The sequence below is a fragment of the Fukomys damarensis genome, unplaced genomic scaffold, assembly GCF_012274545.1.
Source record: "Fukomys damarensis isolate Sample0158 unplaced genomic scaffold, DMR_v1.0_HiC HiC_scaffold_23, whole genome shotgun sequence".
In the NCBI taxonomy this organism is placed as follows: domain Eukaryota; kingdom Metazoa; phylum Chordata; class Mammalia; order Rodentia; family Bathyergidae; genus Fukomys; species Fukomys damarensis.
In genome coordinates this window covers 34,332,222-34,347,085 of record NW_022900935.1, presented here as the reverse complement: position 1 = coordinate 34,347,085, position 14,864 = coordinate 34,332,222, and the positions used below count along the sequence as shown (strand labels likewise).

Sequence of the window (14,864 nt, the reverse complement as noted above, 5' to 3'; positions counted from 1 at the left end):
ACACATACTACTGGATCTGATGTAAAAAGGTCTGTGTGGTGACAGCTGTTTAAAATGGCCTGGAAGAGGCATTTAGGAGCCAATCAGCATGAAAGTTAGAATCAAGCCTATCACTAAAGGAGGAGACAGAGTGAACTGGGTCAGGTGAGAAAGAATTGAAAGGCCTTAGAGATTACAGGGACAAAGGATAAGGGGGAATTAGAGATGCTTCTAAGTTTTTAGTTTCGCTGACTGACTATATGGAAGTTCAATTAACAAAGAACCTACATTTAGGGGAGTAGTTCAGTGGTACATTTCTCACCCAATATGTGTGAAGCCCTGGGTTCAATCCCCAGTATTGAAGAAAATAAAAGGCCTCCATTCAAACTAAGCTCACATTTTAAACAACAAAATCTCTAAAATTCTTTATTGTTGACAAGGTAACTGTGAGGCCATGGGAACACATACTATGAGGGGCAGCTAGACAAGTCTGCCTTCAAATCCGGTCTATTATGCTTACCAGAAAGTCATTCCAGTGGATCTCACTTCTCTGAAATAGTGACACTTACAGTTACCTTACAGACTTGTCGTGGGAACTAAATGAGCCAGCCCAGGGCTCAGAGTCAGGGCTTAGCCAACTGGAAGGCACACCCTGGCTGGTGTGTTGGCCAAACTGCATAAGCAGATTGTGCTCCACTTACCAAGAGATTCCATTTTGGCTCTGTCAAGCACCAGGATGTATTCATAAGTGCCACCCATGGATCCAGATGTGATGTAATGGGTGCCATAGTCCTCAATGAACTTGGAGTACATGCTGTACTCATACTGCTCTGGAAGCTCCATCAGCGACTGCAGCATCCCTTCATCCAGCATGATCTTGTGCCTCCTCATCTTAAAGTGGGCGGTCTGCACCTTGGTGAAAATTCTCATAAAGCTGAATCTCTGCCACAGATGACCGCCATTGAGTAGAGCAAGAGAATCAAGACAGCACACATTTTAACATGTGAGACAATGCAAAGTGTTTAGTAGGTGAGGCAAGCACAAAAACATAAATCCATAAAGCATTGTTAGATTTCATAAGCATGCACTACACCAGTGAGTGCCTGAATTCTTCTATGCCTTCGTCCCTGTTCCCATTGTCCCAGCACAGGATGTGTTCTCTTCCACTACTGCCTGGTTAGACCGATGGTGGCTTCTTCATGGAGCTGCTTGCCTATTCTGTACCCAATCCATTCTCATCTCCACAGTTCCCTCAGATTTAATCAAAGCACAACACTGCTGTCTCCTAGACAAATATTATGTATCCATTACCAATGCGCTTAGAATGCCCTTGATCACATGATGAAATGTCATTTAATGTTTTGTACACATATCTATGGCACCTATGGTTGTGTGGTCTTTGCTGGGTGCAGAGGACTTAACTGTAACCAAGTTAGGACCCGGCCATCACAGAGCTTGCATTCCAGGGTGATCTTGCTCAGTGAAGTAATAAAGCAGGATACTCATCTAAAAAGAGATAGCACTAGAACAATGTTGGATGGCTTCAGAGAAATAAGCTCATCTGTGGCAATTTCTACTCTAAATCTTGGTTCAAAATGATAGCAAACGATTGAAAAGACCACCCATTTTTAGAAAAAAAAAGTCCATCTAAACATGGTCTGTGGAGCAACTATAGCAGGTCAATAGCTAATTTGTACAAAGCTCCAGAATTCCTAATTTTTGAGTAAGTTATTTTTGTCACTGTATTTTCATCATCCAAGATAATTTTTGAATCCCAACTAGATCCACCCTGGTATTAGCAATGTGGAGGCATTCTGGTGAACTTTTAATGAATTCCATAAATATTTCTCTGGCACCTGACTATCTCCATGTTCATCACCCCTTGCTCTCCTCCCTCATCCTGTGCATCACTGGCTGGAACACTTCTCTCATCTCCAAGCCTCTGTGCATCACAATTCCCATTCCTAACCCAACACCATCACCATGGTTTCTGTGTTGAATGATCTCAAAGGTTTATGTGATAAAGGGTTGGTCCCCGAAGTGGCTCCGCTTGGGAGCTGATGGAAGGCCCTTAGCCACCAAGGGCAAATACTCAAATGGGACCATGGGACCCTGCTTCTTTTCTCTTTCATTCTTCACGTCCTGGCTCATAATATGAGCAGTTTGCTCCACCACTTGCTCCCTGTCACTGCCATCCAGCACCCTCACCAGAGCCAAATCACCAGCAACACCCAAGCTTGGGTTGAAAGCTCCAGAGCTGTGAGTTAAATAAACCTTTTCTCTTTTAATTATCTCAGGCATTTTATTACAGTCATGGAAAGCAGACTGCTACACCCTGCGGTCAACTTCCATCTGCCTTTGTCTGGATATCTTGCACTATTCCTTAGATCTCAATTTAGATGGTCATCTTTTCCAAGGAAGCATTTTTTAAACCCTCTGAATAATAGGTACTTAGTGGTGAATGTCTGATGGATAAATGAAAGATTTATTGAGCATGCCAGGCCTCTTATCTATTTTGAAAAATAAGAAGACTTTCATTAGAAATCTTCCAAGTCAAATTGAGAGTCCAGATGTTTCTCTCTCTCTCTCTCTCTGTCTCTCTCTCTGTCTCTCTCTATCTCTTTCTCTATCTCTATCTCTCTCTTTTATTTTTTTTTGGGGGGGTTACCAGGGATCGAACTCAGGACATTGCGCTTTTGAGGAAGGCAGTGGAACCACTGAGCTAAATCCCCAGCCCTTGGCTGTTTCTCTTTAACACAGCACCACTCTATACCTTTTCTATAAGCTCCAGGTAACCATGAAAAAGAATGGGGGGGTGAAATGGTAAGAGCCTTATTGTTCAATTTTATTACCTTTGTGATGATTCTGTGTGCAAAAGTGTAATAAGAAAAACAAACATGATTACCACTGATCAGACATTTCCAATTACACAAGCAAATTAAGGTTCAATTACTACTGTACTTTTTAATGCAATTAAGGCAATGTGTGTTCAGTGTAGATTATGGAGTAGTGTGAGACATAGACATTATGTTTTAATACCTTCTCATTATACTTGCTTAACTTATTCAAGAATGAAGACTCGTCCGACCACGCTACCCCCACATTTACACTGAAAGGACCTTTTGTTGGGCCTATGCCAATGGTTATTCCATTTGACTGAAATCTGTCATTTTTCACTTTAGAAAGAAGGTCATTTGCATCGTCATACATCTCTGAGGTCATTCCAGAATCTGCCAAGGCCTGAAAAGACACAAATCAACATTAGCTTTGTGCATATAGAGATATTTTTCATTTCGTACTTAGCATTTCAAAATTTACTTCCTAAAACATCTGAAGTTTTAGAGTACGATAAGAAATTCTTTGAAAAAGTCTAATACAGGTATCAGACTGATATTCACTAAAATGCAGAAAACACAGCAATGTGAGTTGATGTTTTAGTGGTATGTCTAAAACAGTTACGTATTCTGATAAAATGCTGTGTTGTTCCAAATGTTACATGGTTCTTTCTGGCTGGGTTATTCTTCCTGGGGAAGTGGCGCTCACCTCTGCAATGTAAGGTGCAGTGAGCCGTAAGCAGGCCCGGCCTGGGAGGAAAGAGGTGAGGCAAGCTGGCAGATTATGATCGCCTACGGGAGGGATGGCGAACCTTTCAGAGCTTTCAATGATAGCAAGCAGCCAGCTGTGGCACACATGCCACAGGTTCGCCACCACTGACCTAAGCAGGCTTCAGAGCTGCCCACAGTGTTCAATTATTCCAGGCCGGGCACACAATAGGCTTGCATCTCCCTGCTGACATCAGCAGGATAAGCATTCAGTGGTGGTGGATGTGTGGACAGCTCACCCAAACAATGAGGGTGAGGGGATGGTTGGCCACAGCAAGGTCTAGAACTGGTCTGAGGGAACAAGAGAGGGCATCTGAGCAAGCCATCTGCACCGACAGGCCTCTGCCTCGAGCCGCCACCATCCAGCTGGCCAAGAGTGTCTCTGTTCCCTTACTTCAAAGTGGTACTTCAGGAAGTTGTAGGGCTTCCGGAAGTACTTCTCGTCATCTCCGTAGTAGAGGCGCTCGCAGACCGGGTCGTAGCGGAGCTCCCTCCACTCACCGTTGTACACTGTCTCACACTGGCCTCCGTAATATCTGGCATCATACACGCTCTGAGCTTCTCTCTGGGTCAGGATATTGTACCTAGGTTGAAAGGAAAGCTACTGGGTGAGAGCCTTGGAAAGGCAGAAGCGATCGAATGTGTCCTCTGGAGGTTGCCGTAGCCCGAAGTTGGAGTAGTGGTTTCTCAAACTGCGTTTTGTGGAGTTCTGGGTTCCGTCAAGTACCTTAAGGGTGCACTGGAGACTAGACAATGCTGAGAACTGAGTGGCCTGGGCCTGGGGAACTCGACCATGCAGATGGCTCTGTTCAGCACCTGGACCAGGGCCCTTATGCAGGATCTTACCGGGAACAGAATTCATCTTTGACTTATACTTAATTTTTTTGAGCAATTATCTCTAGCACATAAACATCACTGAGTAATGTAATGAAGAATATATGACCCAATTATCCCCCTGCTGGGTATGTTCCTGAAAGAATTAAATCTTCATACCATAGTGATATATGCGCAGCCAGGTTTATAGCAACCCAGTTTGTAATAGCTAAAGCTTGGAAACAGCCCAATGCCCATCAACTGGTGAGTGGGTAAGGAATGGAGTACCACTCAGCCATAAAGAAAGATAAACTAGAGACACATAGCTAAATGGATGTATGCTGAGGACATACTCTTACGTGAAATAAATAGGACACACGTGTAAATTCCAAATTATTTCTCAGGTGTGAGAAACTGAAAATGTAAACAAGGACCAAAATGTATAACAGAAAATGTGAAGTAGGATGAAATTGCAAAAAGAGAAAGGGGAAATGAGGGGTGGGGCAGGGGAATGCAAGAAAAAAAATGAAAACAAAGAAGGAAGAAATGGAAACTGAGCTTATGTATATAGGGAGGAGTGGAGGGCTAGGAGGGAGGGGACAGGGATGGGAAAAAATGAAAACCGAGGTATATCAGGTACAGGTACAAATAATCCCCAGTGATGAAGTTCATCATGTTGCATACAAAATGTACCAAGAAACTTAACAAACAAGAAACACAAAGAAAATATGTAGTTATTAAGAGGCCAAGCACCGGAGCCTGTAACCCAGCTTTGCCACCTCTAGCTGTGTGATTTGTCTCTGTGCTGCAGATCAGCCACTGGTAAAAAGCAATCCGTAATGCAGCCATCTTCGTAGAGCTAAAACCTGTAAAGGAATCGTGACTGAGCATAGCGCGGACTAAACGCTGAATACACGTTGCTACATTACTCTTCATGTTATTCCAGAAAAGGGCTCTGACACTAAAGAGGAAGTTGGAAATGCTGGGTATAACGCACAGCGCTAAGGCGAAGACCCTAATCTTCAGAAGGACCAAGGCCCTCAAGGCAGCCCTGGCTTGTGAGACAGGCATAGTGCAAAAGTCAGGGCAGTGCCTGTCTGATTCCAAGTTCTGCCACGCACTATGACTAAATGTCAACAGAGCAAAAACACCAGAGTTGGCTAAGAGTTCCAAATCAGTCTCTTACGTTATAGACAATAAAATTATCGCTGTCTCTGTCTCCCAAGCTCCTATTTCACTGTGCAGATCCACCTGAGATGTTGTCTCCTCCAGGTGGCCTTCTTTGTATGCTCAGGGCAATGTCCCATGGCATTCAGCAATTGCCTTGGGCTCAGTAGCCATCATGATTGTTTATACCGCTGTGACAAGACACAGGAGCAGCTCAGGAGTAAGGGGTAAACTGAAGAAACTCTACTTCCAAGAACAAATGGATAATTACACAGCTCCTGACATAGAGCAAGGATTCCATGTATGTTAACTTCTTTTCTCCTCCTTTCTCATCTCTTTCTTCCTATTAGTGAAAGTGATGCATTAATAGCTATGATGAATTGAATATATACTCAACTAGACATTTAGCATACATTAACTTTCCACTCGCTGACAATTTTGCAAATGCATAAATTGAAGCTCAAAAAAAATTAAGTAACTTGCACATAGCCAAAGATGAATTTTTTTCCCCTAAGGTTTTTTTTTGACAGTAAAATCTGTGTTCCTTAACTTTATTCCACCCCATAGTTTCTACCTCCCCACTTAGTGAACATGTTTCTGCCTGGAGCTTATAAATACAGCTTCTTTATCAGGAAAAAAAAACTCAAAGCAAAAATGAGCTGTATCCACTGTACTGTATCCATTAAACTGTATCCACTAAACAATAATAAAGTTGGCACAAAAGTCCCAATCTAAACAAAATTATAATCAGAAGCATTCTACCTCTTGGAAATCTACCATGTAGAAATAATCACACGTGTACAAAACTATTCATACAAAAATATTCATTGTAGCATTGATAATAAGAGGAAAATGGGAAAGAATTTAATTCTCTTTCAATAGCACTCAAATAAATTATTCTATAGTTATAATGTAGTAGAGTCAGCAAACGTTTCTTTTTTAAAAACAAAAAATAAAGGTCCAGATAGTGCATACCCAGGCCAAGGAGGGCAAAGGGGGCATTTTAAAAAAACTTTATTTCTGAAAACAGCAGACTGAATTTTGCCTTCTGTTCAAAGTTTTGTTGGCTTCTGTTATGGAACACTGTGTTGATTAGGAAAAAAAAAAAAGAGAGACAGAGAAACTGGGTGTGGCGGCACAGGGATCATCCCAGATATTAGGGAGGATTTTGAATTTGGGACCACACAAGGCAACATACCAAGACCTTGTCTTAGGTTGAAAGAAAAAAAGTGGGTGTTGGTGTGTGTGTGTGTATGTGTGTGTGTGTGTGTGTTTGTGTGTGTGTGTTTATAAATACAGAGAACATCAAACATCTCTGGACAGATTTTTTTAAAAAGAGATAGGGCTGGGCATGGTGGCACATGCCTTTAATCCCAGCACTTTGGAGGCTGAAGCAGGAGGATCACTGAAAGTTTGAGCCCAGCCCAGGCTATATAGTGAGTTCAAGGTCAACCCTGTCTCAAAAATTCAAAATAAATAAATAAAAAAGAGTAAAAGAAGATTAAAAATATAGGGAGTCTTCAAACTGTATTATCAAGTGAAAAGGGTAAGTTATATCAGTATGTATGACATGGTCATATTTATGTAAAATTTACCTTCATTTACTGTAACGTACAACACATATAGATTCGTTTCTACCCAATATATATTCTCAATGCATTTTTAAGATCTAATCAGGAAATACCTACATCCAGCTGTTGTCAGGAATTGGCTCCAAGCAGAGAGTGACAGAGGACATTGGGTGAGATACAGGTCAGCGATTGTGTTCAAATATCCAGTTTTCCACACCAGACATGTATTGTTTAACAATAAGTAAATATTGGGAACTGAGAAATGTTTGAATAGAAAAAAAAATAGGGCCTGAAGAAAGGTCTCTGAGACCTCTAGGTGTACAGAGAAATTATTAAGATGCCAGCCTCAAAGGCAGGGCAGGAACTCTTCAGTGTGGACTTCCAGCGTGGTACGTCCGGTGTGGTACTTCCGGTGTGGGTACTGCGGGTAAGCAAAGCTGCTGCCCAGGAAGAGTATAGGAAATGCTCCTGGCTGGGGCAGGCAAGAGCTGGGCTGGGCAAGGGGAGGGTTTTTCCCATAGCTCTATGCTTCCACATTCTGTGCTTCTCCTGTGTAAAGACACTTTAAAATCAACAAGAATGTCTCTCGGTTGTGTGATGGGATGAATGTGTACCCCAACATTCACAAGTGGAAGTCTTAACCCCCATAGCTTTGGAATGGGACTGTACTTGGAGACAAAGTCCTTAAAGGAGTGATTAAGTTAAAACGAGTTTCCCAGGGTGGGCTTTGTCCATGTATGTGGTGTCCTTGGAAGAAGATGAAACCAGGGTACAGATGTGTAAAGAGGGGAGAGCTCGTGAGGACCCAGGTGACGCTGGCCATCTATGAAACCAGGAGAGGGGCTTGGAGGAAACTTGCACAGCTGACATCTTCATCTTAGCCTTCTTGCCCCAGAACTATGGAAAAGTACTTTTGTGTTATTTAAGTAACCCTGATCCAGGTATGTTGTTGTGGCAATGTGAAAGAAATCACAGTGTTCCCATCTTCCTAGATGTGTGTCCATGGGCGACATGGCTGGGCCAGTGCAATAATTGCACCCCCATTTCCTAATGTGTAGGGAGCCACCAGGGCACACTGAATGCAGCTGAGCAGCCTGTAAGACAAGCTCTGACACAGGCAGAGGGTATGGACAGGGCAGTCAGAAGCAACCTGCACTCTCAAGGGGGACAGGAGCCAATGGAGGGACCTGACAATACCAGAATGCCACTCTGAGCTAGGCCTGTGCTGGGACCTGCAGAGGCAGAGGTGGCAAGGAGCTCTCCACCTGGGCAGACGTCCCCAGCCCTATTAGTAGGGCCAGCAAGAGTCTGGGAGCAACAGCAAGGGGCAAAGCCAGCCCATGTAGGACCCAGGCACTGTCTGCCGAGGCTGTCCAGAAGGGATATACCTACAGGAATGGTGGGCTTGGGAGGCCTTAACAACCTATCACCAACTTCCAGCTCATAGTATGGACATGTATTTTCTCATGTCCAGTGGTCAGAAGCTTAAAATTCAGGTATCCTCATGTTGGCTGCTGGTGATTCACTTGCTGGCTTACAGGAAGCTGCTTCTTTCTGTGTCCTCACTTGGCTTCTTTGCCATGCATATGTGGAAAGAGAAATCTCTGATTTCTCCCCCCACACCTCTCCATCCTTCTCTTATCCTTCTCTTCCTCCCTCTCTTTCTCCTTCTTCTTTTAAACACCAGCCCTGTTGAATCAGGGCCCCTTTACAAACTCGGTTAAACTTCATTACCTCCCCAGGATCAGGTCTGAATCTAGTCACTCCGGAGTTAGGGCATCAACACAAGACTGAGGGGAGGTGGGGTGTGCATAATCCAGCCCCTCACCTAGGTAAGGAGTTAGCCAGATTAGAGCTATGGGGGAGCACAATTCTGAGGGAAGGAACTCAATTTATTAAGGCTCAGAAGGGAAGAGTGATGCATTCGAGGAACTGAGCCCGAGTGGAAGGTGGGATGAGGATGAAAGGATGAGGAGAAATTAGAATCAAAGCTGATTTAATCTCAACAGATAACACAGTTGTCACCTGGGAGTTGAAGTGAGCAACGGCAAAGCAGAGGTTCAAGGTCCTCTCTGCCTCCCTGGAAAATCCATGACTGCGGACACGGCTACCGGAGGGCACACATGTGTCAAGGATGTGACATCTTTGGGGGACTCAGGGGAGGCTTCATGGAAGATGTGGCTTCTCAAAGGAGCCCTGGAAATGGAACTGGCTAAAAGCAGACAGCTGGTGGAGTGGGGGAGGAGGCAGAAGCAGAGTCCCTCACACAGACAGGCAGGACCATGCGAGTCACCACTAGGGACAGAAAGAGCTGCTCACAGGTGCACCCAGAGGAACTCCACCCACAGAGCAGGCCCTCTGTGTTCCCAGAACCAATGCTCGTGACAGAAGGGAAGTCATTCCCTGCTCCCGAGTAGCTGTGAGCAGGCTCTCACCCCAAGGCCGCCCTCTCCGATCCTGGAATCGGGTCATACTGGCTGCAGTCATCTTCAGGGGCCCTGATATCCTCACAGTCGTCCTCATCAGAGCCGTCGAGACAGTCACTGTGTCCATTACACACAAGGTAGTGTTTCAGGCAGCGACCTGTGGGAGGAGAGGCGGTGGAGGCCCTGGACCTGCTCGCTCTCTGTTCTGGTCACCTTTCCTACCCAGGAGGCGGCCCTCTCCCGCTCCATCTTCCCTGTCCACACCGCCTCTGCCCTCCTTGCAGCCTCACCAACTCCCAGCTGTAGTAGGCCCCAGCTCTGGCCTGCATTCCCCTGTTCAATCTGCCTCCACACTGCAGCCCCAGGGGAAGTCTTTCTAAAACCGGGCTGGCCATGCCATGCCCCTTGCCCTGTGTCTCCCAGTGGCTCCACACCCTCTTCTTCCAAACACCGCAGCCCTGTTACCTGTCCGACCCCATCTCCCACCTCTCTTTCCAAAGCTCCAATGCTACAAATATTCCAGAATGGATTGAGAGTCCCCAGACCCCCATGTTCTTTGTCTTAGAAACTTCTATTTATTTCCCAAGTCTCAGCTCAGTGCCACAAGGAAGCCTGTCCTGACTCCCCACAGCAGATCTGGGTGCTGCCTGTAAGACCCACATGACTGTCCACATGCCCAGCACAGCAACTGTCACATGGCATTGTACTCCTCTCGTCCTTCATCTCCTGCACAGAGCAGGAGAACCTCAAGGTCAGGAACATTATATTTTCATCTTTGTATTAGCTGCACATGGTACACTGCCTGGGACATACTATGTGTCCAGGAAGTACTGATTCAATGAGTGGATAAAGTGTACATTTTCACAGGCTTCCAACAAATGTCCTACAGACTTGAATCAAAATCACTTCGGCTGCTGGCTTGGCTTAAAATACAGGGTCCTGGGCTCCATCCCAAACCTTCAGAGAGGAAACCTCTAAGGGAAGGGTATGCAGTGTACATTTTAACAGGATCTCTGGGGAAGTGTTTTTTGCATGTTAAGTTTGACAGGCACAGCTGGCCTCCCCCCGAATGCTACTCACCTGTCTCTTTACACTGGAAATCTTGTCCACACTGCGGCTGCCTTAGACAAGGTGTAGGACTGTTGCAGCTGGCTTGATCCCACATATCACCACTGCAGATGGCTCCCCCAAACTTGTCTGGCTGCAAGAGGCTCCGATATCGGTACTAAATTGGATTGTGAACCAGACACATTCCTGTCAATCAACCGAGATTGTGCAAGTGGATCTCAGCTCAGCATAAGGAGTTCTGGCTGTGATTGAGAGCTGCCTACAAATCTGAGTCCAGGGGAGCAAAAGCCTGGGCACTGTCACCCTCTGGAGTACTGAATAAGAACTCCTAGTGGCTTGCGACAGGCTGGGACACAGACCTTTCAAGGATCTTCCTCTTGCTGGGAAAGACCTCTGCTCCTTTCTTCAACTAGTCCGTCAACATTCATCTTTCAAGATTCACAGTTTACCTCTCTTGCAAAGGCTTCCTGACTCAGCCACGAACTCTGTGGTCTGCACACACCCACTGTTTGCCCATCTCTCCCACCAGCCTGTGAGCAACCTGCACACTGGGTTACAGGCAGCAAAGGAAAGACCAGGTCCTACTTGGCCTCAGGCACCAGGTGCTTGACCAGGTATGCTTTTAGGGGACATTTGCAGCATCTCTTCAGGCCACATCAAGCCCTCTTTTTCTCCAGCTGTGTCTCCTGTGGTTCCAGAGGAGATTACCTCACCCTCCCAGTCCCAGATGGATATGTATTAGTCAGCCTGGCTTCTAGCAGATGGACACATCTGCCTAGTTGTAAGGATTGCTCCAATCCTCTGGGCATTTTGTTTTATGGAAAGATAGCTTCTTTTTACTGGAGTTGTGAGAAATGTGGGCATCATCTTGCCTGTCCTGCAGAAAGAGTCCACCAAAGAAGAGAGAAACCAAGAGAACTCTGGAAGTCATCATCTGAATCCCTGGGTCCAGCACTGACTGCAGATGAATACATATTGGTTAACAGAAGGAAGAGAAGAATTAAAATGCATGCTGGCCTTGGGGGTTTATGGTTTCATAATGAGACTTTTTATAGTTCTCGGTATCAGGTCCCAGTGTAAAATAAGGAAGCTGAAGATTAGGATATTCAGCGAAATATGAGGTCCTATCTCTGCCTTCCAGATGATTAGAGTCTAGTCGAGGAGATAAAAAATGTAATAACACAAAACAAACTGTGCAGAGATCAACAATACAGAGTGTCCAGTAAGAAACTGTGTGGCCCTGTGTCACATGCTGCCCCGGATGTCGGTTCAGTCCACAAGCCCTTCCTTCAAGTATGTTAGTGTGTAAGAAGACCATGAGTGAGCAGCAGTGAATTCCTGACTTTAATCTTTTTCTCACTTGCTATATGAAGCATTCATTTCTGGTGCTCTGTGCCTCAGTTTCCATGCCTGTAACACGGTGTGGTCCAAGTGACCTCACTGATGACAACAACTAATGATTCACCTGTGTCCGAAACTGACAAAACCTAGGCATGGGAATTAGTGGACTTCAGTTCAGATCCTAGATTTGCTCACCAACCAACAATGAGCAGGTCACTTACCTCTCCTGAGCTTTTCTGTTTCCTACAGTGAAAGGACTGGGTGAGATCTAAGTGGCAGAAACATGGGAAGGAGCACTTGGGCCTGTGAGTGGTAGATCATTGGTGTCTAATTACTATGGTTATCCAGGAAGTCTTTTCCAGATGACTCCAGGGAAAAGCTAGGGAGAAGGGCAGTGTACTTCTCCTCTTAGCCTGTATTAAACCATTTTCTGATGCCAAACACAAAACCATAGACTTGGCAAATTATAAAGAAAGGAGAATTAATTCTGTTTATGGTTATGGAGGTACAAGGCCCAGAGGCTTTATCTGGATGGGGACGGCCCTTTTGCTGGCAGTCCCAAGATGGTGGTACAAGGCAGGGCATTACATGGTGGTGGAAAGAAAGTGTGTATGTGTGTATCTGTCTGTCTGTCTGTCTCTCTGCCTGTCACAAATGACCTAATCAAATCCTAATCACCTCAAAAGGCTCCACATCAAAGCATCATATTTGGGTTGTTTATACCCTTTTAATACCTCATCATGGGAATTAAGTTTCAGCACATGAAGACTTAGGGGTCCTGAGACCATATTCTTACTGAAAGGGAACAGCGATGCTCAACAATTAGGCCACACACACCGAGAGGTCCGACTGGAGATTTTATTCAAGGAGTGGGAGTAGAGAGAGAGCAGAGAGAGAGAGTGCAGAGAGAGAGAGAGAGAGAGAGAGAGAGAGAGAGAAAGAGAGAGAGAGCAGAGCAAGAAAAAGAAAGAAGAAGGAACAAAGAAAGGAAGTTCCTTTTATTAGTCTTGGGCTGGGCTATTGTTTATTTATGAGGAGTAGGCTACTTTTAACCTATCACAGGCTAGGTTGCCTTTTATGGGTTCAGTCCTGCAGAAATAGGTTTTAAGTTTTCTGTCTCGCTGTGGCCTTGGTGGGAGGAAAACTAAAGATAAGGGCATGAGGTCATTTTAAGAGCCAAGAAGCACCAGGAAAATGTAGCCTGTGATGGCGGCATCACAAAATACTTTAACATGATCAATTCCCTAACACCGTAACAATCCTGGCTCTGTCTGCTTGGCCACTCATTGGTAAAAAGGCAGAGGAAATAGAGAGGTGCTTTTCCATTAACAGTGCTGGTCTGGTCAGAAGTTTGTAAACTCTGTGTAAGGAGGTTTTAATTAATGACCAGTGGTGAACTAATGATCAATTTAATTAATGACCAGTTGGGGCATATAAGATATTATTGTTAACTGTGATATGTCAACTTGGATTAAGTAAGAACTGCCTAGGTTAGTCAAGCTCTGGGAGTGTCTGTGGATGATTGGCAGGTAGGCCATAAAATCAGGAGGGGAGACCCACCCTCTGTGTGAGTAGCACCAACCAATAGCCTTGTACTCTGGAGGGAATAAAAAGGTAAACAAAAAGGAAGTCTCCTCTTTCATCTTCTTCAGAGCTCCAGTCTTTGCCATTGCCTTTCAACGTTTGTATCCAGTTCCTTCAGCCTTTAGTGCAGATTCTTGAGCCTTCCAACACAGACCCTTTGGCTTTCCAACATGGATGCACTCTGGACTCTGCAGTGAAATCCAGGCCTGTGATCTTCTCCTGGATCCTCTGCCTCCCTAGCATGAAGACGGCCATTTTGCATTCTTCCACCCTGGATTCCACAAGCAGCCATTATAAATCTGCCCTGTAAATCTGTTCTTCTAGTGAACCCCAACTAATAAGTCAGAATATTTCTACTTTCTCCCCAGTCTTATTCCTCTGTATGCAAATACAGGAGTAACGAGCATTCTTGTGTTGAGTGTGTTTGTCTTTCTTGCTTTTAAAAAGTGTGCCAGCTTTTTTGCTGATGTAGTTACCCGGAGGACAACAATGGCAATGAGGCCACCATCAGTGCTGACAGTGGCCACGTGCTTCACATTCTCCATCTCATTTCATCTTCACAATTTCATAAGGCTTCGCAAGTCATAACCTGCTGTTGTGAATCCCATTCCAAGCTGGGCTCAAATTCCATTTCTTCCCCTGACTCTACAGACATTGCTGGTTGAGTTGGTTGGTGTCCCAGGCCCTCGGTCTTCTCATTTGTAATGTGAGCTGTACGTGACAGTTTTGCCAAGATGAGTGATCGCACAGGTAACAGCATCCACATACTGCCCAGCTCCTGGAGCACTCTCAGGAATAGCAGTCATCTACCCCACTGCCACCCTCATACCAGCTGCAGGGCAGCTCCAGAAGGAAAAGGATTAGCTGACTACCTGTGTTACTTATTCCTCTCGCACAGGGGCATTTTGTTTTCTTGAGACAGGGTCTCACCATGGAGCCTGGGTTGGTATTGAATTTGTGATCCTCCTGCCTCAGTCTCTGAGTGCTCAGCTTGTCAGTGGCAGTAGAGAAGAGTGGCCATCTCCCAGGCTTTCAGAGTCGGACTGACCAAGGATCAAATCTAGGCTCTGCTGCTTTAACACATGACCTACACAGAATGGATGAGGGTATGCACCCTTTTCAGTTGGAAGAAGACATCCAACTACACAGTCTATTTATTTAAAGCACTAGTGCCATGCCAAGCCTACGCATAGAACATATCTGATAAATGGCATTTGATGATACTTGCCATTATACTTGATAAGTGCCGTATCATCCCTTCTGTAGTTTTTATGCTTGGAATCAACCCTGTAGGCCTTCAGGCTCATTTCCAT

At 45.1% G+C, this 14,864-nt stretch overlaps 1 protein-coding gene across 1 annotated transcript in view; it reads right to left on the bottom strand.

Annotated features, from left to right (window-relative positions):
* C8a (complement C8 alpha chain) overlaps positions 1–14,864 on the bottom strand; it is a 52,612-nt gene that overhangs the window by 24,905 nt on the left and 12,843 nt on the right. Inside the window, exons 3-7 of the mRNA XM_010603634.3 lie at positions 10,639–10,783; positions 9,568–9,715; positions 3,976–4,165; positions 3,019–3,219; positions 681–921 (exon numbers count right to left, since the gene is read on the bottom strand). Of these exons, the coding sequence (XP_010601936.1) occupies positions 681–921; positions 3,019–3,219; positions 3,976–4,165; positions 9,568–9,715; positions 10,639–10,783 (925 nt within the window). The remainder of the gene's footprint in view (positions 1–680; positions 922–3,018; positions 3,220–3,975; positions 4,166–9,567; positions 9,716–10,638; positions 10,784–14,864) is intronic.